Source organism: Rhyacophila brunnea, unplaced genomic scaffold (genome assembly GCF_057557595.1).
Source record: "Rhyacophila brunnea isolate RB1 unplaced genomic scaffold, BYU_Rbru_1.0 scaffold_5, whole genome shotgun sequence".
NCBI lineage: Eukaryota > Metazoa > Arthropoda > Insecta > Trichoptera > Rhyacophilidae > Rhyacophila > Rhyacophila brunnea.
Window position 1 is genome coordinate 25,149,663 of NW_028233170.1, and position 21,683 is coordinate 25,171,345.

The 21,683-nt window shown below is 34.9% G+C and overlaps 2 protein-coding genes across 3 annotated transcripts in view; one reads left to right on the forward strand and one right to left on the reverse strand.

Annotated features, from left to right (window-relative positions):
• The first annotated feature begins 1,059 nt into the window (after window positions 1-1,059).
• On the forward strand, window positions 1,060-16,217 carry l(2)k09022 (HEAT repeat containing 1 homolog l(2)k09022). Its single transcript, XM_085955871.1, has 4 exons — window positions 1,060-2,362; window positions 3,439-7,986; window positions 8,853-9,272; window positions 15,946-16,217. The coding sequence occupies exons 1-4, from the start codon at window positions 1,197-1,199 to the stop codon at window positions 16,136-16,138; spliced, it is 6,327 nt and encodes a 2,108-aa protein (XP_085811997.1). The 5' UTR covers window positions 1,060-1,196; the 3' UTR covers window positions 16,139-16,217.
• A 611-nt stretch (window positions 16,218-16,828) lies between these two features.
• LOC147066206 (uncharacterized) overlaps window positions 16,829-21,683 on the reverse strand; it is a 215,554-nt gene continuing 210,699 nt past the window's right edge. For both annotated transcript variants that reach the window (XM_085955879.1, XM_085955878.1), the window contains 3 exons: window positions 20,618-20,716; window positions 19,395-19,479; window positions 16,829-17,348 (listed from right to left, as the gene is read on the reverse strand). In XM_085955879.1, coding sequence (XP_085812005.1) covers window positions 17,234-17,348; window positions 19,395-19,479; window positions 20,618-20,716 — 299 coding nt within the window. In that variant the 3' untranslated portion in view covers window positions 16,829-17,233. The remainder of the gene's footprint in view (window positions 17,349-19,394; window positions 19,480-20,617; window positions 20,717-21,683) is intronic.

Consider the following 21,683-nt stretch of genomic DNA (forward strand, 5'->3'; position numbering starts at 1 on the left):
TTGAGATATTTTGTTCTTAGATTATTATTAAATAGGTAGTTATAATGTAACTATATTACAATAAAATTATGACTTTTGTAAACCTAAATGCATCAATTTTTTATCCACTAGGTAGTAGGTACACAATGACAATGAGAAGACGGGTGTAACGTAAATTAGTATTTATTATAATAATTTATGGTCGTCATAAAACTTAGCAGCAGGGTATTTTTTTCTGATTTGCGTAAATTTATTCGTAAGTATCAAAAATAGTAATTATCAAATAAAATTTGCATTTAATTCCTTAAAACGTCTAAAAATTAGTGTTGTCTAAACACAAAAAGTAACATGATTAAAAAAAACAAAGGATTTTCACAGATATTTTGTTTGCAGCTACATTTGGTAGTAATCATGAATGTTACTCGTTTCTGCTGCTATTTAGGTATGTTTCAGTATTTCAAATCAAACAAATCCAACTGAACGGTCCGAAAACATCAGATTTTGCGGGAACGCGATTTCCAACTACTAATTAGTGTTGCCAATACAAAAAATTAATTCAATTATTTCTTTGTGTTTAAAACAGCAAAATATTTATTGAAACGTCAACTTGTCATGAAATTCTAATCTGCTTTAGCTCCTCGTCAGTGTTGCCAACCGTACTATAATTATTATTGTATGTGTAATTTTGAATATCGGAAAAAATATGTAAAAAGTACTAAAATTTCGACATATCCATTAAATAAATTGTTGTAAAGTACTGTAATTTCGCAATATAAGAAGATTTGGTAAACTTGGAAAAAAATTGCTCGAAAAATGAAATTTCTTGAATTCTTCGCTAAGCATTTTTAGTTGGAAGAGGTACCTAAATAAAAAGGGGTCTCGGAGTTTCTCAAATTCTCCGTTATTTTTTTTCTGAGAAACAAAAAACCTATACATTTTCAACAGATGACAACGCGTACTATAGTTTTTAACCAAATACTATAATTTTGCAGGCTCTGTACTATAATTCCACTTTGAAAAGATGGTAACACTGATCTAGTAACTAGTATCGAGTATTTTGATATTGGCAACAATATTGAGTTTTGACTTTTGTCAATTGAGGTTAAATTTTTATTTAAATTTTGACATGTGGTTGATTAGTGTTGAAAAAGTTGTGTTTTGTTTTAATAAAGTAAGTCAATCAACATTTTTCTTCAGATCATTTTCTATAGTAAAAAATGACAACATCTCTTGCCCAGCAGCTCAAAAGGCTTGCTGTTCCGGAATCGTCAATTTACAAACAAGATAAGAAAAAAACCTCGCTGTTATTTGATCCAAAAGAAGCTGCTTCTATTGACAGAGAAACATTTTATGAAATAGGATTGAGTGGCTTAGAAGAACTGAAGTCTATCAACGACGTATTTTCTAAATACGAAAGTACTCTCTTTAGTATTTCATCAAAAGACTTTGAGAGAGCTATACAAACCAAGGATGCAAATAAAAGGATAAACAAGGCTATCAGGAAATTCTTGTTACACCTCTCACCATACTTTCTACTGCAATCCAGCCATAAAGCATTGGAATGGCTAATAAACAGATTTCAAATTCACAGATACAACAAAGATGAAATTATGCGATTGATTCTCCCGTATCATGAGACGAAAATTTTTGTCAGATGTTTGCAAATACTAAAAGTGGAAGATGCCACCGACAGATGGAATTGGTTGGAACCCCTGCAAAAACCTGGAATATCCCTCGCTAAACCTGTTCTCTTTAATCACTGTGCGTCTAACCCTTCGATGTTGCAATTTATATCTGACATGACAGTGAAAGCTGTCAAGGAATTCGGTGATAAAGCCCATTTACTGACAACACTGTTTGCTTTTTACTGCTCCACTGTTGTGGGTGCATTAGAACACGCTAAAATAATTAATGAGTCACATATTTCCAACATTCTTTCTGGCCTGTTGACAAATATTTTATCGCCTTTCGAAGACTTGCGAGCTGCGGCATACATGATAACGGGCCAGCTCATTTCTAAAGCACAGCTGAAGAAAAAAATAATCGAGCACTTTGTCGAAAAACTGATGTCGTTTCACCCGAGTCTGACTTATGAAGCTGTTCTACTTCTGCAACTCGTTTATCAAACTCAGGATCGTTTCGTGCCCATAACGGAGAAGTCTCTTTCAAACCTATCCCCGGCCAATATGAAAATGGTCTGTTTAAATCTCCATCTGGTCGTTAACGGTGGAGCTGATATATCTCGGCTTTTGCAAGCCTTCATGACTGGAGTTCTGGCTTTGGTTCAGCAAAATACTGAAAACTTCAAACGGTTTTCCAAACTACCTGAGTTGATTGCTTCTGAAATTAGTTTAAACACATCTTCAGCAGTAATTATAATAAAGTAAGTGGTTTAATTGCTTAAAAATTACATTATTTAAATGACACATGTTCCGTTACTGCTAATATTGGTTTACTCAGATAAATATTACTTTAAAAAGTACACATTTGGTGGGGGTAATATTAACACACTTCTTTATGAGGAATGGTTGTTGGTGATTCTTCAAACCGATTGGATCCATGTACCTACTTGATCAAACACATATTAAAAGAACAACATGCACATGGTATCAGAAACGGATGACCTACCGCATTGGATGTCAAGGCTGTATTTTTCATCAACTAACACTAAATGCTTACGTATTTTGGTTTTCTATTGCTATTTTCGTGTTGGGATAAATATCGATTGGACTGATTTATTTTACAAATGCATGAATTCAGTTTTTAATTCATATCTTAGTCATTTTGTGTTTAAAATTACTATCTGACGTGTGAAAATTACTGTTGCGGAATCAACATCATGCCACATACTGAGGTGTTCCCCGTTTGATGAATCTGACACGTGATTGAACAGACACTCTTGGAGTAATATTTTATTGTAAATTATCCCAGCATGTGCAATTATTTATGTTCTAGCAATCGAATTTCATAGTAAATTAAAAAACAAAATAACTTATAAATATTATTATAATTATGATCAGTATGAAATCCAGATGATTACCACTTTTATTATTACGTTTTGTTTGCGTTGGATTAACTAACTTCTGAAATTGGATAAATGAACAAATGTATAGGTATATAAAAAAATACTTTATATTCACATAAATACATTTATCTTTTAAAATAATTCTATATTGGTTTACTCATAATATGATGTTTTTATCAAATCAAGTGTCTCGATAACTTACAAATTTTTGTGTTTCACTCATGTATTCTCAAATTTTATTTTAAACTGCGTAAAGTATAGATGAAAACCTTGCATATTTTATGTATTCAGTATTATGTAAAAGCTTAACAATTATTATTGAAATTTCGCATTCACCCATTCTCCTACTCCTGTAATGGGATTGTAATCGGTGTAACAGAGAAGTCTCTGCATACTCACTCTCTCACATTCACTTGGGTTATTGTGATTTTCAGATGTGTCATCGATAGCTACTGTATGAAAGTAAAACCTAAAGAAATGGAGGATTCTGACATGGAAGTAATCGAAGATGATGAAGAAGAAGATATCTCGGCAATACAGACTTGGTACTCGTCATTTTTGAAAACTCTCGAACAGAAGTATCCTCGAGAATTTGATACGGTTCTAAAACAAGAGTTGAAGCATAATAAATCCTTATCTGAAGAGAGACGAACATCTCTGAACGGCATTTTAGGATTCGCCCCAAAACTGTTGAAAAAGTTGGGTGATTCATTTTTATTTGAAAAGCTTTACCATCAAAATTGTATCATGAGAGTCGAAGCGGTCAAGTATCTCATATCGGAATTTAACAATTTGAAAAAATCTGATGAAAACTTTTTGAAAGAATCGATAGTCGATCGATTGAATGATGAAGATCCAGAAGTTGTAATGACGATTCTGTCATTGAAGACCGGGACTATAACAGATCTTATTACAAAGGAATCTTTTATTTGCCAATTGAAACTGATTCTTCAAAAAGGTCTCAAAGAGGCAGCATGGTGGGAACCATCCTGCGTAGCACTCAACTGTCTATGTTCATTTGACCAGGTCGACCCGGATCCGACGACCTGCCTCGCCGTCTTACCATATTTATTCCCGACCAGTGTTAAAGGAATTCAAGCGGTGAAGAGTATAATCAAATCGCCTCTAGGACAAGCATTATTGTCAGGCGGGGACGTTTCCAAAGTGATGACTAAAAGTAGTCCGTCTTTGATATGTCAAACTATTTTTCAAATACTTGAAAATGGATCGTGGCTGCCGAATACAGACAGTCTCATTAAAATTATGAACTCATCGTTGACAGAAGCCGATTACCAATCGAAAATGTTCGCGATTATCTTGCTATCGTTCAGTTTGCAACATAAAACTTCACCACAGGACAGTCTCGATATTTTGAATGAGTTTATGAAATTCGCTGGAAAACTTAACTTAACCTACTCGAAGGTATCAAATAGACTGTCTGATGGTACGATTACTGTGTTCATTGAAACATGTAATACTCATAAACTCCCTGTTCAATGTGTGACATTCTTCCTCGAGCGGTTAATTAAGTCCACCGATTTAAACAATATTTCCAATTCGTGGATAAGTTTCACAGAAACTGACTTCAGCGGATGTTTTCTCATCCAAATGTATGAAATTTTGATAGACGGTTGTAGCAAGAAATATGAAAAAGCCTACAGTCCATTGCTGTATACTCTTTTGAATACTTACTATTTCACACCAAAGCTTAAAATGGAATTCATATCGAATTTTATTTATGGTGAAAAAGCATCTGATACGCTGAAACAAGTCGATTCGACAGTTGTACAAATAAGATCAATAAGAATTCTACACTTGCTGTTTCAAAAAACTACAGAAGATATCTCATGGATATTCAGTTCTGATATAATTGTTTTGTCTCTTCTTTTGTGTCTTAACTCTGAAGAGTTGGCAGTGAGAACAGTCTCTTTAGACATAATCGAAGTCATTCTTCAAAGAACTGGTGATTCTAATAATTGTTATCAGCTATTCTTCCAAGAGCTATTGTCCCGGCGTGAAGAAATACAACTTGACCATGAACAGCTACCGTCGATACTGCATACTTTATTATCAGTGCGCAATGTGAAAAAATCTATTCAAGCAACCTCGAAAATCACATTGCAAGCATTGCTGAAAGCTGTGGTTAATGTCAACACTCCGTACAATATAAAAAGTAAAATCACTAGCCTTCTTTATCAAGTTTCTGGTGATATACTGTCGACTCTTTCTGCAGTTGCCGTTGATAAATTGGAAAAATTGAGTGATAATACATGCATTACAAATATATACTATTCACAATATATTTGCAACGTATTTTCTAGAATCGACTCTGCAACAATATTGCCATGCATGGATAACGATGTGGTGTGGAAGTTGATTTTAAATTCAATGAAGCAATTGACGAGGACGGTCACTCTCGCCGATGGTAGCAAAGTCTATTTATGCACAGTAATGATGCAACAGATCGATCAAGAGTTTGTTGCCGTTTTACCTATAAATAAAGCTCAGGATATCGTGTCGGGAATTATTGAAGCCGGAACATTTGGTATGGACATCAGTATAATATCAGCAGCGTCAAAGGCAATGAAAAGGATTGAACTTAACCCTAATCAATTCTCTGATGAATTGATGGCTATGATTGCCATATGTGACAAAAGTAAAGCATTCCTACCTAAAAAATTGAAAACAGGTTCACCGCCCCTAGCAACTTTAGATACAAAGGAGTGGAAAAGAGGAGTCACTCTCATTGAATATCTTCAGGACAAGAAGAAACTGACAGGTCTCGATATTATTCTTCCCATTTTCTTCAAAATTCTGAAGAGATGTCTAGAATTCGAGGAACAATCTGCAGTTGAATACACCAAGCAATTATTGCTTACTTGTATTTTAAACTGTTGTCAAAAACTATGTCCCATGGAGAATGGAGAATCTAGAAAATTATCAAAGGGAATATTGGACATCGAGCTGATTGTCATGTGCATAAGAGGAACTCAAAATCCGCAAACTCATAATCATGCTCTGATGCTTTTGTCACATGCGGCTTTCATGTTGCCGGATAAAGTATTGCACCACATCATGGCTATATTTACGTTTATCGGTTCATCTGTCCTCAGGCACGACGACGCTTACAGCTTCCAAATCATTACGAGAATCATAGAAACCGTCATTCCGATTCTGGTGAAGTGCGATGATATAAACAATATCAGCGAGAGAGAACTTGATGAATTAGAAAAGCGAGTTATTCCGGTCCTTAGAATCTTCGTGGATGTTGTTTTGGATGTTCCGGAACATCGAAGATTACCGTTATTCAAAAAGCTCCTACTGACGCTGAGCTCTGAACATTTTCTGTGGACATTCCTGGGACTGACATTCGATGCGCACATCATGCATGGCGCAGAAGAGAAAATCAGCGTCAATACCCACCACAAAAAGGTTGCTGATGCAGAGCTACCCATCAAACGTGTTGATTTTGCAATGTCTCTAGTTCTAGAATTTCCTCCTGAAGTTATAATGCAAAGTTGTATCAAATTGATAACATATTTAAAAACGCTGCCCATGGACAAACAGGAATCGGATAAAGGCAATGATAAACTTGCCGAAACAGATCCAGCTGCAATATTTTCAATTCCTTCGCATACTGCTAAACATCTTCGCCACTTTAAATACACTATTATCACATTCATAAATAATGTTCTGTCATCTCCAATATTAATTCATAAAATTGAATCGATCTCTGACAAATCGGTAATGGAACCACTGTATAAAGTTTTTATCATTAATATTCTCACCTATATACAAGTCGTATCGAAGACGGCCGATCAGAATATCGGAAAACCTCAAGCAAAGTATTGGAAAGTAATGCTCCATCACAGCTATGAAATATTGGACAACGTCAATACTCTATTGTCAGTCGAGATGTTTACCGCGGTTATCCGTGGACTGATGGCGCATAATTTATCAACAGTCAGAAGGAAGTCAATGGAAATATTGAATACCAAACTCCAGCACCAACCTTCCTATTTCGCTGAATGCGATAGGGACATTATGTATAGTTTATTGCAACCGCTCGTCGGTACGATTTCAGAGATAAACAATGATGAAATTCCATCGGAAGGCCATACAAAACAAGAAGTAGAAGTGAACCAGCAAACTGCTCTTCTATCTATGAAGCTGATTGTGAGACATCTGGCGACAGACGATCCTTTGAAATTCAAGCCCATCTTAGAGTTGATCACAAACTTGACAAGATCTACGTTAACCGGAAACCTAATGGCGTCAGTTGTGCTATGTTTAGCAGAACTCTGCAGCCAATTGAAGGCGCACGCTATTGCCTACTTACCCAAGTTCATGCCGGCGCTTATTAAGATACTGAAAGTCCAAACCAAAGCGGACACACCAGAATTAGTGCTACTAAGTGTCATTACAGCCGTTTATAAGATTATTGAAACTATTCCACTATTTCTCAGCCCATATTTGGAAAAGTTGCTTGTTGAATTTTCGGTTTTATCAGCAAAATGGGAAAACACAGACAATGTCAACAACAAGAATTCTCCGATATTAACGAAATTGATTCTGATCAAAAACAAAATATCAACAACGATAGCACCGAGAGTTTTAATTCCTGTCATAAGACAGTGTTATTCCTTACTTCTTAAAAAAGGGAAGTTTAATGCCATCGGGCCGGCTATGAATATTTTAGCTGATAGTTTTGTCGGGGTCACGAGCACTGAATTCAAATCTCTGCAGCAAGATTTAACGACGTTCTTCCTGCTGGCTCTGCAATTCAGGAGTGATCTTACGGAGGAATATGAAGTCTCGCCGAGACAAATAGATGTTATCGAGGGTCATGTTATCAACGCTCTCGTTGCGCTGGTATTGAAGTTATCAGAATCATCATTCAGACCTCTATACTTTAAGATATTTGACTGGGCAGTGAGAACTCCAAACAGTGACAACCGAGAGAGAGCAATCACTTTCTACAGGTAAGATAAATATTTCTTTTGTGTGTTGCTATGATGATAGAAATTTCAAATTTTTTAGTTTCCTCAGGTGATTAAGTATTAATTAGAACATCTAAAGCTCTCCAGAAGTATCCCTCATTTTGTAAATAATCGATTTTTAATGATTTCATTATATACAAAAACATTCACTTTCTAGTTGAATGTAAGTTTCGAAAAGATGATTTTATATGAATTACGTAGAGTCTGTCATTGCTTGATTATTTACAATATACTATTATGCACATTAGTGTGAAGTTCTATAATTTTGACATAAAGGTGACAGACTTCAATAAACAGGTCAATAGGCTTGATGCAAGTGCAGTCGATCAATGGCAACCGTAACAATAATCACATTTGCCCAGCCTATTTGCTGCTCCCTAGAAGGAATTGCATTCGCGCATATTGAAGGTTAAATTGTTCCACTGTAAGGATTGAAGTCCCAGACAGAAGACAGGTTCTTAGATTGCAATCCCTATTGTCTACTGGCACAATGATTAGTAACATCTTATGAAGGATTTTCAAAGACCTGTTATGTATATCTATTGAAAAATATTAGTTTGTCATGAAATGTAATTTCACTGCTCTAGCAATTTTATTTTCATTCTTCTTATGGTGTGTACTGTTCGGCTTCTATATATTGACATCTACGTCATGGCACTTGCGATAAGTATTACGCCATGCGGTTTTTGCATTTCTGGCGGTATTGCAACGGTTTTAGTTCCAGAAATGGCCGCAGTGACGTGTACGTTTTGATATAGAAGTCGAAGTCTATATACCAATTAATTGTATTCTGAAATGTAGTAATCGGTTGTAGATGATGATGATTAACTTATTCCTATGTTTTTTAGTTTGAGCAGTTGTATGGCGGAAAGCCTCAAAGGCCTGTTCGTTTTGTTTGCCGGCCATTTTGTGAAAAATGCTGCGGAGTTGCTCGACGCTTGTAACAAAACTAAAACTGGAGATTTGGTGTTCGAATCAGAGGAGAAATGCTGTATTCTCATCGAGAACATCTTGAAGACCCTTCATTCAGTGTTTTTATATGACAGTCAGAATTTTGTCAATAAAGACCGATTTGAGACAATAATGCAACCGTTGGTTGATCAGTTGGATAATGATATCGGTGGTATGGAACTACTGAAGATAAGAGCCAAGACTCTGATATCGCCTTGCATTTCACAATTTGCAGTTGCAACGGCTGACGATTCATTATGGAAGCCGTTGAATTATCAAATATTGTTGAAGACAAGACATAATGATGCTGATATTAGGTAAGCAATATTATTGCAGTTATATATTTTTAACAGTTTCAACTTTAGCATGTTTCCGTTATTTTCATTGGTCCAAATTAACACAAAAGCCATTCAATACACAAAGCGGTTATCTACAATAATTGGTAAATTTGTAATACGGCGAAAATTTAAGTTGGTACACATGCATGTGAAATACGTCTATTCAGTCAAATTCGGGTATGTCCGTGCCGGGGTATTTATGTTTTTTACCACCCGAACTTGATATGTTCGAAATTTTGATTGAAACGTTAAACATAACATTACCTATAATTTTATTAGTCATGTCATTGCAGCATGCAGTAAAACAAATATTACGTTACTACTAGTCACTCCATATTTGACAGCTCGTGGGGGGGATCTATAAATTAAGGCGGCAGCCGTGACATAATTATTTTTCAAAACAGCCGCATTTTGCATCTCTATTCTCAGTATATAATTGACATACTCTATCTCACACTAAGAGATAACAGCAGAGAGAGGGGCTGTTAAAAGATAGCACTATTTGATAGTTCAGATGGTTAACTTATTGTAATAATTAACTACCTGAATACATAACGTGATACATTTATCACATTTAGCTTAGAATAGCCTCGTAGGTATTAATATATCGAGGGCTTAGTGTCAAACAACACTATCTACAAAAGTGCAACTTTACAGGAGAGCCAAAAATCATTATTTTAGATTCTTGTAACTTAACAAGGGAAATGTTTATTAAAACCTAATGTTAATATTTTATAATTAATTGTGTATTGTACATTTATCTTGCTTATGATGATGTTAAAATTTATAGGGATAGATTTAAAAAAATATGAAAACAAGGGTAACTTATGTAATTAGCGTTAAACTTTACTGACGATTTAATAAGAAATTAGAAAAGATTGACATAACGTTGTTTGACTATCATGTAGCCGTAAATGTAAAATAACGTTATCTCAAAAAAAAAAAAAAAACACTTTTTTGTAGATAACGTTGTCTGACTTTAAGCACTCGATATGGTTTGTTCCCATTGCAAATCATAAACCGATTCAAACCAGTCATTTTTTATTTGCTGATATTAGTATTTTTTGATGTAAGAGCTTTTCTTTTGTATTACAATTTATTATATCACATTTCTCATATCCATCAGTGAAGTAAATTTATTCAAAATAAACTGTAATGTATAAATCTGTGTGGTAGGTTAATATGTCATAACCTTAATATTCGTAGTTTTGAGAAAAATCAAGTTTAAATGATGTTAATAATTAAATAAAAACATCAAATTTGATTAACGAGTCATAGGTATAATCTGCAAACTGGTTTATCAAAATTTGATCACATGTATGCACCATCTAGCATTTCACCTGCCACTAATGATTTCTGGTTGACACCATTTTACCTAAAAGGCCGGCCACACGCTCATGCTTCACCACGGTGTTGCCTGCGCAAACCGTTTTGCGCAGGCAAACCCGTGCGTGTGGATGGCAAAACTGTACACCGCGCAAGTGCGGCACGCGTAAAATTTAACTCGCTTGAAATTTTAACTGCAAATTCGGTTTGCGCAGTTAAACTTGTGCATGTGTACGGGGTACAAGCCGCGCTTGTTCTCAGTTCGTCTAAGGTTACGGTCGTGCAACATCTGTTTAATGTTTATTTTATAAAATATATTATTATAATAGACTATATTTTGGGAGATACCACAAAATTGTGCACATTTTTTCATTCATACTTATTTGTTTTCGTTGGATTAAGAATACATATTACCCATAATATTGCTGGTTCATTTTTATAAATTCATTTAGCTCTGCCTAACCAAACTATCTTCTAATATATAAAAAATAATATTTGTTTGTGTGTTTGTTTGTTTGTTTGTTCGTATTGAATGCACTGCCATACCGTTCATCCGATTGCGATAAAACTTTGTTAACTTATTGCTTGCACTTTCGTGAAGAGTATAGGCTATATCTTATATATAAAAATGAATGTCTGTCTGTCTGTATGCCTGTTTGTCTGTCTGTCTTTCTGTCTGTCCCGTATGCGTTCCTATACCATTCATCGGATTACGATGAAATTTTGGTAAGTGGTTGTATGTACACCCGCAAAGGTTTCTGAATTAGAAAAATCATCATCTTCTTCTTCTTCATCATTCTGTTTTCTTTTATTCATATGGTTCCTATACCATTCATCCGATTGCAACGAAACTTTCGTCAGTTATTGTACACACACCCGCAAAGGTTTCTAAATTAGAAAAACCATCTTCTTCTACTTCTTCTTCATTATATCTTCTTTTATTCGTATGGTTCCTGTACCATTCATCCGATTGCGATGAAACCTTCGTCAGTTGTTGTGGTAACGCCCGCAAAGGTTTCTCAATAAGTACAACTATCTTCTTCTTCTTCATCATTCTATCTTCTTTTATTTGTATGGTCCCTATACCATTCATCCGATTGCGATGAAACTTTCGTTAGTGGTTGTGCCAACACCTGCAAAGGTTTCTGAATTAGTACAACCATCTTCTTCTTCTTCTTCATTATATCTTATGGTTCCTATACCATTCATCCGATTGCGATGAAACCTTTGTCAGTTGTTGTGGTAACATCCGCAAAGGTTTCTGAATAAGTACAACCATCTTCTTCTTCTTCTTCATTATATCTTATGGTTCCTATACTTTATACATTATTCTTTATACTTTATAAATTATTCGTATGGATCCTATACCATTCATCCGATTGCGATGAAACCTTCGTCAGTTGTTGTGGTAACATCCGCAAAGGTTTCTGAATAAGTACAACCATCTCCTTCTTCTTCTTCTTCTTCATCATTCTATCTTCTTTTATTATTGTATGTTCCCTACACCATTCTTTCGATTGCGATGAAACTTTCGTTAGTGGTTGTGCCAACACCTGCAAAGGTTTCTGAATTAGTACAACCATCTGCTTCTTCTTCTTCATTATATCTTCTTTTATTCGTATGGTTCCTACACTAATCATCCGATTGCGATGAAACCTTCGTCAGTTGTTGTGGTAACACCCGCAAAGGTTTCTGAATTAATACAACCATCTTCTTCTTTTATTTTATATTCTTCCATTCATCCGATTGCAATAAAACTTTCGTCAATAATTGTGCCAAAACCTGCAAAGGTTTCTGAATTAGAATAACCATCTCCTTCTTCTTCTATTCGCAATGAAACTTTGGTGAGTTGTCGTGCGCATGCCCACGAAGATTTCTAAATTAGAAAATCATCTTCTTCTTCTATTCGTATGCGTTCCTATAACATTCAACCGATTGCGATGAAACTTTTGTGAGTTGTTGTGCGTACACCTGCGAAGGTTTCTAAATTAGTATTATATAAAATACAACGTTTATTGTTTGTTTGTGGAACAAAACAAACAATTTTGATTTTTTTTACTACATATTAATAACGTTTGCATCATAGACTATAGATACATCTAGACGCCACCCGTTGCATTGCTAAATGAAGCTGCGTGCCATGCGTTTGGTTTGTGAGCGAGCGAACGCATTCGTCTACAAATGTTCGAGACCATAGACCATTTCGGTGGTGCTCGCCCAAAGTGCTCGCACTAGACGCTCAGAATTAAAATATAATTTTCTATTTTTTTACGTTATATAGTATTTTTAAGCGGTCAAAATGCAACCATTAGGTAAAGATATCCATATTTTAAGTTATTTTAAAGAAACACTAGGTCACTGATAATATATATAATAATATACAAATAAATTATCACGAACATGTATCAACTTACCTATGAAACGTAATACCATATTCTTGCTTATCAGTACGGCTACCATATTTTAATACAACACACAGAAACATCTTTCCTACTTTATTAACAAAAAATATTTACCACTGACTTTATGTCTAACACAAAAAATAGCAATTTAGCAACACGAGCTACGATGCTACGTGAAGCGATTCTCCACGATTTGTTGGCGATACTTTTGGAAACTAACGAAAACATATGTAGACCTTTTATCTTACTCTAGCGCGTGTCGCAGAGATTATAGGGGTGCCGAATACTTTCTCACTCGCACTCATGCATCGTTTTTGTTCAGGCCTTGGTTTGCATACTTTGGATTCGATTTTAATTTAGTGGTCTTTTGTTTGTCCTATACTCCTATTAGAATTATTTTCATATTGCCATATTGTATAACACAGATATTTTAATATTAAAAAAAAAATTACCTCTTATTATTTTTTAAATATCTAAGATAAATATAACCACGAAGCGACCCTGTGCGAAGCCGGGTACTTCAGCTAGTAATAGATAAAAAATATTATTCTATCTATAAAATATTCATATTTATGTATGATTTTATTGCATAATTTTAGATATTAGTATTTTTTGACTATTATGCAGTGGCGATTTGTTCATGAGAGCGCTCGAGCGGTGAACACCCACCCACCCACTCAATTTATGCGAAAAGATTTTTTTTTAAATAAGTATTTCATTTATATTTGATTTATTAAAAGTGTTCTGATCTATTAATTACCGTGGTCATTAATTCATATACAAAAACAAATTCTAATATGTGTTTTTAACCGGCTATTTTAAAGATTTGAGCGATAAACCGTGTCGCTCGTCTGTCGGAAAGCGCCCGGAAATCTTATATCGATTAATGCTTTTGCAATGAGCAAAAGTTACACGTAAAACCAATATGTACATATTTTTTCATCGTGAAACGTGGTCTACGCGTCGCTCACGTCCGAATGCCTACTTCGAATAAAGTCGGGAATCTTCGGTTTTAAAACCATACAGCCCGTATTACACAACAATTATTGTTTGACAATTTTTATTCAATATTATTATAAAAATAAATTCGTTTCACAGTACGTATATTAAATTTCCGCACATGTTGACAACATTTCTCAAATTTAAGCGAAGTACAATTTAAAAATAAACTTCAAGTTTTTTTTCAGTTTGACAACTAAATTCACAATGTTTATCAATTATGATATCTCTCCAAACTAGCTCTGTGGGGGTTTAACATGCGTGGTAGGGTGGAAATCGTAAAATATCATGGCTAAATGCTTTAATAATGTCAATTTTGATGAGTTACTGCTTTCAAGAGCCACATTAAATCAGGTCACTTATTTTCTTAATATGTTTTGAAGTAAGTCATTCCTTAATATATTGCTTCTCATAAGCGGAAGTTCTATTTTTTATTCGAATTGAACGATAAATGGCATTGTTCATGGTAATATTCTCAATAATTGTACATTCAATAAAATAAAACATTTGCTAACATGAAGACGAGATTGTCACGCGTTGGCAAGTTATAGTATTGTAGCTTGTAATATTGTCGTGGTTTCCGGCTGCAACAAATCAAGATCGGCATTCAGTTCCCGCTTATTGCTAATGTAAAACGGTGGTGCGCGTTTGTTAAATTATTTTTCAATGTGATATTTTAATTACTGTGTACATTAGTTTTTTTTTTAAATGGCACCGTTTGATGTAGAGTACTTAAAAAAACATTCTAATACGTTTGAAGAACGCCTTCGTATTAAAAGCAGCAGCAGACCTGTCTCATTGACACATTTACGGAAACGATTTTACTATTAAACTTAATTTGTACTATTCCGATGACATCAGTGGAAAGCGAAAGATGTTTTTCCACACTCAAACAGATTAAGTGTTTTAGTAGAAATACCATCGCGCAACCAAGATTGAACGCATTATGTATGCTCAGTATCGAAAAAAAAATGATAGGTACAAGAGATTCCTGACTTCAACAAACGCGTAATTGAAAAATTTGTGTCTATGAAAAACAGAAGAATGGATTTCTCATACAAATGAACAATAAATCCCGGTCACTGCCGGATACGAGATATTTCGGTAGTACCTACTAATAATTTGGTCAAAACAAATAGTTTGTGTCAACCAGTTTGTGTAAAAGTTTAAAATCCATTTTTTTTTCAAGAAAAACTGTTTTTAGAGGTACAACAAATAATAAATGGTGAGTTATTTATGATTTCTTTTAAATGTACTTAATTAAAAAACCAATAGTTTTTTTGAATTTCTGGTGAAGTTTTGATGAAGGCAAATGCCTTTTTACTGCAGTCAACAGGTGAAAAAAGTGAACTCCCAGTAAAATAACTCACCGGTCGCCACTGCTATTATGTATTATGGCTTGGTTTCGCAGGGTTTAATTGAATTTTAAAAACTAACCAAAACCATCTGTAAATAAGTTGTAGTCTTATGTCAATAAAAACAAACACGTATGACTGACAAAGTTTAGTGTGCACCATTTATGGCGGATCTCAACTGCTCCACCCTTCGCCACTAGTATATTTAAACAAAAAATACTGATTTATTTATAAACATGGTCTACATAAATAAGCTTTTAACTACGGAGACTAGTTTCTTAGCAAATTTATGTTATTTCGTAATTTGGATATCACCATTCTTAAATAATTCTGCCAGTCAGCTGGATTGTCTTGTAAATCGTTGGTAAATTTATATGCGAGTGTATGTTTCTTCTCAATAGCCATTGTTTGGTCCACTTGGATGTGTAGGATTTATTTCTCTTTTTTAACCAATAAACAATAGAAAAACGCTTGTGGTAAAAACAAATCATCACTCGGCCAGATTTTTAATTAGTTTTTTTTTGTTTTGACAAATAACTTATGTTTGCAATTGGTTGTTTTATTGTCTAGATTGATGGGTGTGGAGTGTATGAGTGAGATGGCAACAAAATTAGGAGACAGCTGGTTGCCGCTACTTCCCGAGAGTGTTCCTTTCTTGGCCGAGTTGCTCGAGGACGAAGTTCCATCGGTTGAAGCAGCAACTCAGAAGTCTGTTCAGACACTCGAAGCTGTTCTCGGGGAGCCATTACAGAAATACTTCTAATTTACACAATGTTTGGAAGAACATTTATGTTTTACTATTGTAGGATTTTACAACAATAAAGTTTTTTTTTAAATTGTCATCTTATTGTTTTTTTTATTAACATAGTACCTACCAATAATCATTTGAAAAATCTACTGTTGTCAATTTACTGCTGAATACAGGCCTCTTCGAGCTGATTCCATTCCTCCCTATCCTGTACTTTCATAGACCTTAATTATCCTATTGATTAATTAGTAGCTCGAGGTTTACTTTTCGGATATTTCATTCTTTAAGTATACCTAAAAAACACGATGGCCGAGTGGGTTAAGAGTCGGGCTATAATGTGGTGGGCCCAGGTTTGAATCCTGGATCTGGCAAATACACATATTGTTTTGTCAGTCAGTCAGTATTGACCTAATAGGTTGAACAAGTGGCTTCCATCCAGTTCTCGTGAAAACAAAAATCTGTTAATACAAACCTCCACCCACCCTGTGGAGGGCCCATATTAAGATGGCACATGGTATTAAATAATGTATTAAAATATTAAAATGACAATTTATGGACGATCCCTAAGTTGGATCAGCTGATAATTTTTATTACTTTTGATTTTGTGTTATTTCCATATCTCCCTTCTTTTTCATACTATGAGTAACAAAAAAATCAGTGCATAGCTGAAACGTTGGGTTGGAAATAAAACCAAGTGTTTATTTTCAAAAAAAATATTCTTACATTTTATTTATGTAGGTTACAAACAGTGTAATTACATAATCAAAAATATCATTAAAAATAAGCCTCCATCGAATTCAATCGATATTTTTGAGGAAAATTGACATAGCAGTGAAATTTTTAAATAGTCATGATTTTCAAGTCTTATACAATAATAGAAGTAAAATTTAATGTCAGTTTAATGATCGTTGATGAAGCAGTCAAGGTACTTTTTATCAGTTAATAGTATGTACAAACGGACGATGAGTAAATGAGTTGATATTTGACAAAATGAAATGAAGTTATGAGACGCACAACTTGAAGAATAACTAAATTTATCAAGAGTCACTAATGGATGAGATAAAATAACAGTAATATTAAATAATATATATTTTGCAACATCGTAAATGTTCAAACAGAATTTACTGCGTTGTCATCAATCTCCAACGATGTTCTCCCATTTTTATACGTCACTTCTCTGGCAATGTTGCTGAGTTCTTCGATTTCATCCAATTCTTGGTCCTTCCTGGAAATAACAATACATTTTAATTATAAGTTCGACGACATATTAATTTAGTACTTATATAAGCGAGACCTAACTGTATTGTAATATCAGTGTAGATTTACTATTGGTGAGTGTACATAGCAAGGATTTAATATTAGGGGGAGCCCAAGGAGGAGAATGTAAATTAGTCCCATAGGCTCTTTTTCTTCTTCATATAATTCTTTTTACATATTTTCACACGGATATTTGTACAGTTTCTCCTAGTTTTTATTAAATTGGAGGCATAGTGGCGTGGCGGTAACCGTTAAACCGTCCAGCGACCATGCTGGTCATATCCGCCTAGTACATATGCTAAAACATTACTCAAATAATATCGGCTGTGCTACCCGCTTGGTCTCGATAGACCTAGACAAGAGCTACAATATTTATGCCGAATTCCACTGAAAAAAAAAGTTCTTTTGATTTACACCACCACCGACTGTAGTGGGTGTAGTCGTTCTTATACACAAACCTACTCAACACAACACAGCCTAATTTCTCGTTTATCGGTCTTTTGTCTATTATAGCACTCGGTGTACCTACACCATGGCCCCCACATGCTGAAACGGGCCGTCAGGCTAGGATATTTGGCGGGTCGCCTACCCACCGCTAAGATTAAAGGCAGTGTGAAACACTACATTAACGTTTTTCAAATTGTGTTTTAGTTCAAATTAAGGGTACTTATACAGTGAATTATTAGCGATTTTTAATACATCTACTTTAATAATGGAGCTGTCGAGTATCGACATATAATAACCAGAAAATATAATGCACAATTATATAATTCTAAATATTCATAGCCATGAAGTGTAATAGCACCGCAGGCGACTTTTTTTCACTAAGCTTCTTAAAGCTAATTTATGATGTGTGTTTATTTCATTTATCTGGTCAACCCGACACACCGGGCCCCCCACAGCCCGGGCCCTCACGCTAGAGCCCTGTTTGCCCTCCCCAGCCATGACCTACACCACTCCGGAATTTGGGTGGAACCGAAAATTTTTTGACAGTTCCATTAGGGATTGGGTTTCTAAAAAAATCCGACATTGGTGTTTCGAAATTTTTGTGTTAGAAATTAAAATCTAAGATTTTTCTAAAAAGGGTGCTGGAGAATTAAATCATTTTTTTGCCATATTTTTCTATGGTTTATTGGCTTTCAATTTCAATGTTCAAAATCATTCTGATAATTTTTATGTTTGAGGTGCCAGGGCCCTTTGCCCCCCCCCCCCCCCCCCTGGGTGCGCGACTGTTACATAGTCAGAGCCGGATTTACCTCTATAGCAGAGGGCCCCAGAGCCTGAAAAAATCCGTAAAAAAATCACGAGGCAAAAGAAGCAGCTGCCTTCGCGCCAAGATCCACAAAAGTTAGAAGGTAATTTTATTGGATTGTTTTATGATTATTTTGATGATTGATTATGATGATTGATTTATGTATGGAATTAATTGCAGTAAAATATGCCAAATAAAAATACTAATGAAGACTTGTGTTGCATTTTAGTTGTTATTGTTGCATCTTCAGCGTGCACAATAAAACTACCATTGGTTTAGCGGCATACATAAATGAAACAATTCATTCACTAGTGACTAGACCGATAACAATTCCCACATTACAATAAAAATTATGATAATTTGGGTTTTGGGGCCCCCTATACATATTATTAACCCAAGGCTCCTTCAAGTGTAAATCTAGCACCGTACATAGTGTTTGATGATGTCGAAAGGCGAAACCCAGGATGCAAAAAAATACTCAAACAACACTTCAACCATCAAATGCCCTCAGCGATAGGATTCATTTGATTCACACCATTGATCAACGCGATCATGTTCACTTTCTCTCATGTCTGAAAACATTTAGTTTAGATTTTGATTTTTAGTGATTTTTCGAATAAAAAGCAAGAAGGGTATTGTTTAAAAAGGTATTTTGTTTAATTAGGTAAGTTTTATTATTTTTGGGAGCAGGATATGATTGACCCAGGGTAAAATTGGCCCTAGCCAAAGTTTACCCGAAACGACTTAACACATAATATTTACCTTTTCCTGTATTTAAATATGATGAGTACGATAACTGCATTTCCAATGAAGAGTGCAGCTATCAAAATGGAGGGGATAATGACATCTGAAATGAAAGAGATAATAATAATATTAGTTAGATACATACTAAAATAATTATAATAAATGTTTGCTTAGCGGGGTACCAGCAACCGATGTAAGAAATATATTTTTATGAAAATTGTCGCTGGTTAATTTTTACATATTATTATCATAGTTGCGTGCAGGCCTGCCCCAAGGGACTCCATCGCCCCCGTGCAAAATCATAAAAATCCGCATCCCCCTGATTTAAATACACAATATACCTACCTAGACATTTTTGACGCTTTTTACAGCTTTTTTCTAGGTTTTTTACATAAATGTTATTTTAGTGTAGAGCACACATATTAAGTCCAATATTGAAACCATTCTACAATATTTCGATATGATCTTTCGTTATTATGTAGGTAAATAGTCCTATCGGATTTTCGGTTTGCAGCAGCATAAAAAATTAGTGAAACCATTATTTTAAAGTGTTTACTACGGAAGGCTTTGAGGATATCATTTCGAAAGGCGGTGATCAGCAACGTTTCAATAATTGAAGTTAGATTAAAAAAAAAAAAGGTTATTTCAGCCGCCTTCATGCAATGCACGTTTTGCACATATTATTATGGTTATGTCCATGCTCCTCACATCCTGAGGCGAGCCCCCCAACCTATCGCTAAGGTTAAGGGCAGTGTAATGCTCTACAGTAGTGTTTCCCAAATGATTTTCCGCCGAACTCCAGGGTTCCGTGTAAAATAAAGGGTATTCCGTGTATTTTTCAGCGATTTTTGGTATTTTAAAATAACTATCAGCAACATATTATGAAGCACTGATCGCGACCCCCTTTTGTGATAGCCAAGTAACATGCGAACCTTCGCCATATTGGATAAGTAGTCATTTCATATAAGATAAATTTTTGGTGTGTTTATCTCACTTAACTGGTCGGGCCCCAAGGCTAGATCCCTGTCATCCATGGTTATGTCACTAGTAGTCTTATTAATCAGCTAATGACAATTCTATACAATTATTTATAGTTATAATAAATAATTACTACAGATTATTCATGTTATGCTTGAATTGCTGAACCATAATTTGAAAACTAAGACACGACTGGTCTGGTAATTTTACTTTTTATTGGATAATAATAATAGTATTGCAATTTGATTGGATAGTAAACTCACCGACGAGCATTCTGTGTGATTGATCAGATTTTGGCGCGAAATCCCAGCTGTTGTCGACCACGCGTGTTCCGTTTCCCGCGAAAATGTTGACAGACTGTTCTGAAATTAGGAAAATTTACAAATAATTAGGCACATGTTGTAATGATTGCGAGTGGGGGTGAGAAGCTTAATTTATCCTGGTGTGTATTACGTGTTCAGGAGCGTAGTGTTACAAAGAAAAGACAACATTCTTAAAAGTAATAGAAAAATAAAAAGCTAACATTTAAATGATGAAACACACATTTCATTCAAACTAACTTTTTTGAGGGATATTAAAAAATAATTTTTGGAGAAGAAATCCGCCGGCGCAATTAGCACGAATTTTGTTATAAAAAATTCACCACCCCTCATGAAGAGGTGGGGTTAGGCTGGTTTGAGGTAGAACGCACCAAACCCCTCACACCTACAGAATTGAGCGCCACATATGATTTTGGAACCCTTGTTGAATACCTACAATAAATTTAACATTTTGCGGCAGGAAGTTTTCACCGCAAAACCTGATACGCAGGAAAAAGTTATTATTCCACACAGGCAAGGAAATAAATACACATTAATTTTATGAATAGCAATTTGGTAGAATATCGCCCCCATAACTTCGGCATTTCAGTGTTTTTCTCATAAGTAAATTGATGGTGGTATAAAATTTTATTAGTGTGTGGAAAAATCAAGGACCAAAACTACAAACGCAACAACCAGGGAAAGGCGAGAAGGTTGGCCGTAACTGGTACATTAAAGACGTCTGAAAGTTTTCGCCAACAGTCATTTCGCGTCCAATACGCCCTTTTGCGTGCGTATAAGTGCTTTTGTATTGAAGAAAACGAGCGAAATGTGAAAAAAGGAACACTTGACAAATACCACGACTCACAATTGCCAAGACGGTGCTCAGGAAAATCATGAATATCAATTTAGCACCCCGAAAGAAAGTTCAGGAAAATGTTATTCAAAACGCGTTATCTTTTTTTCCTAGACGGTCGTACAAAGACCGCTAAACAATGATAAATATTATCAAAGTTCTTTTTATCCGCCT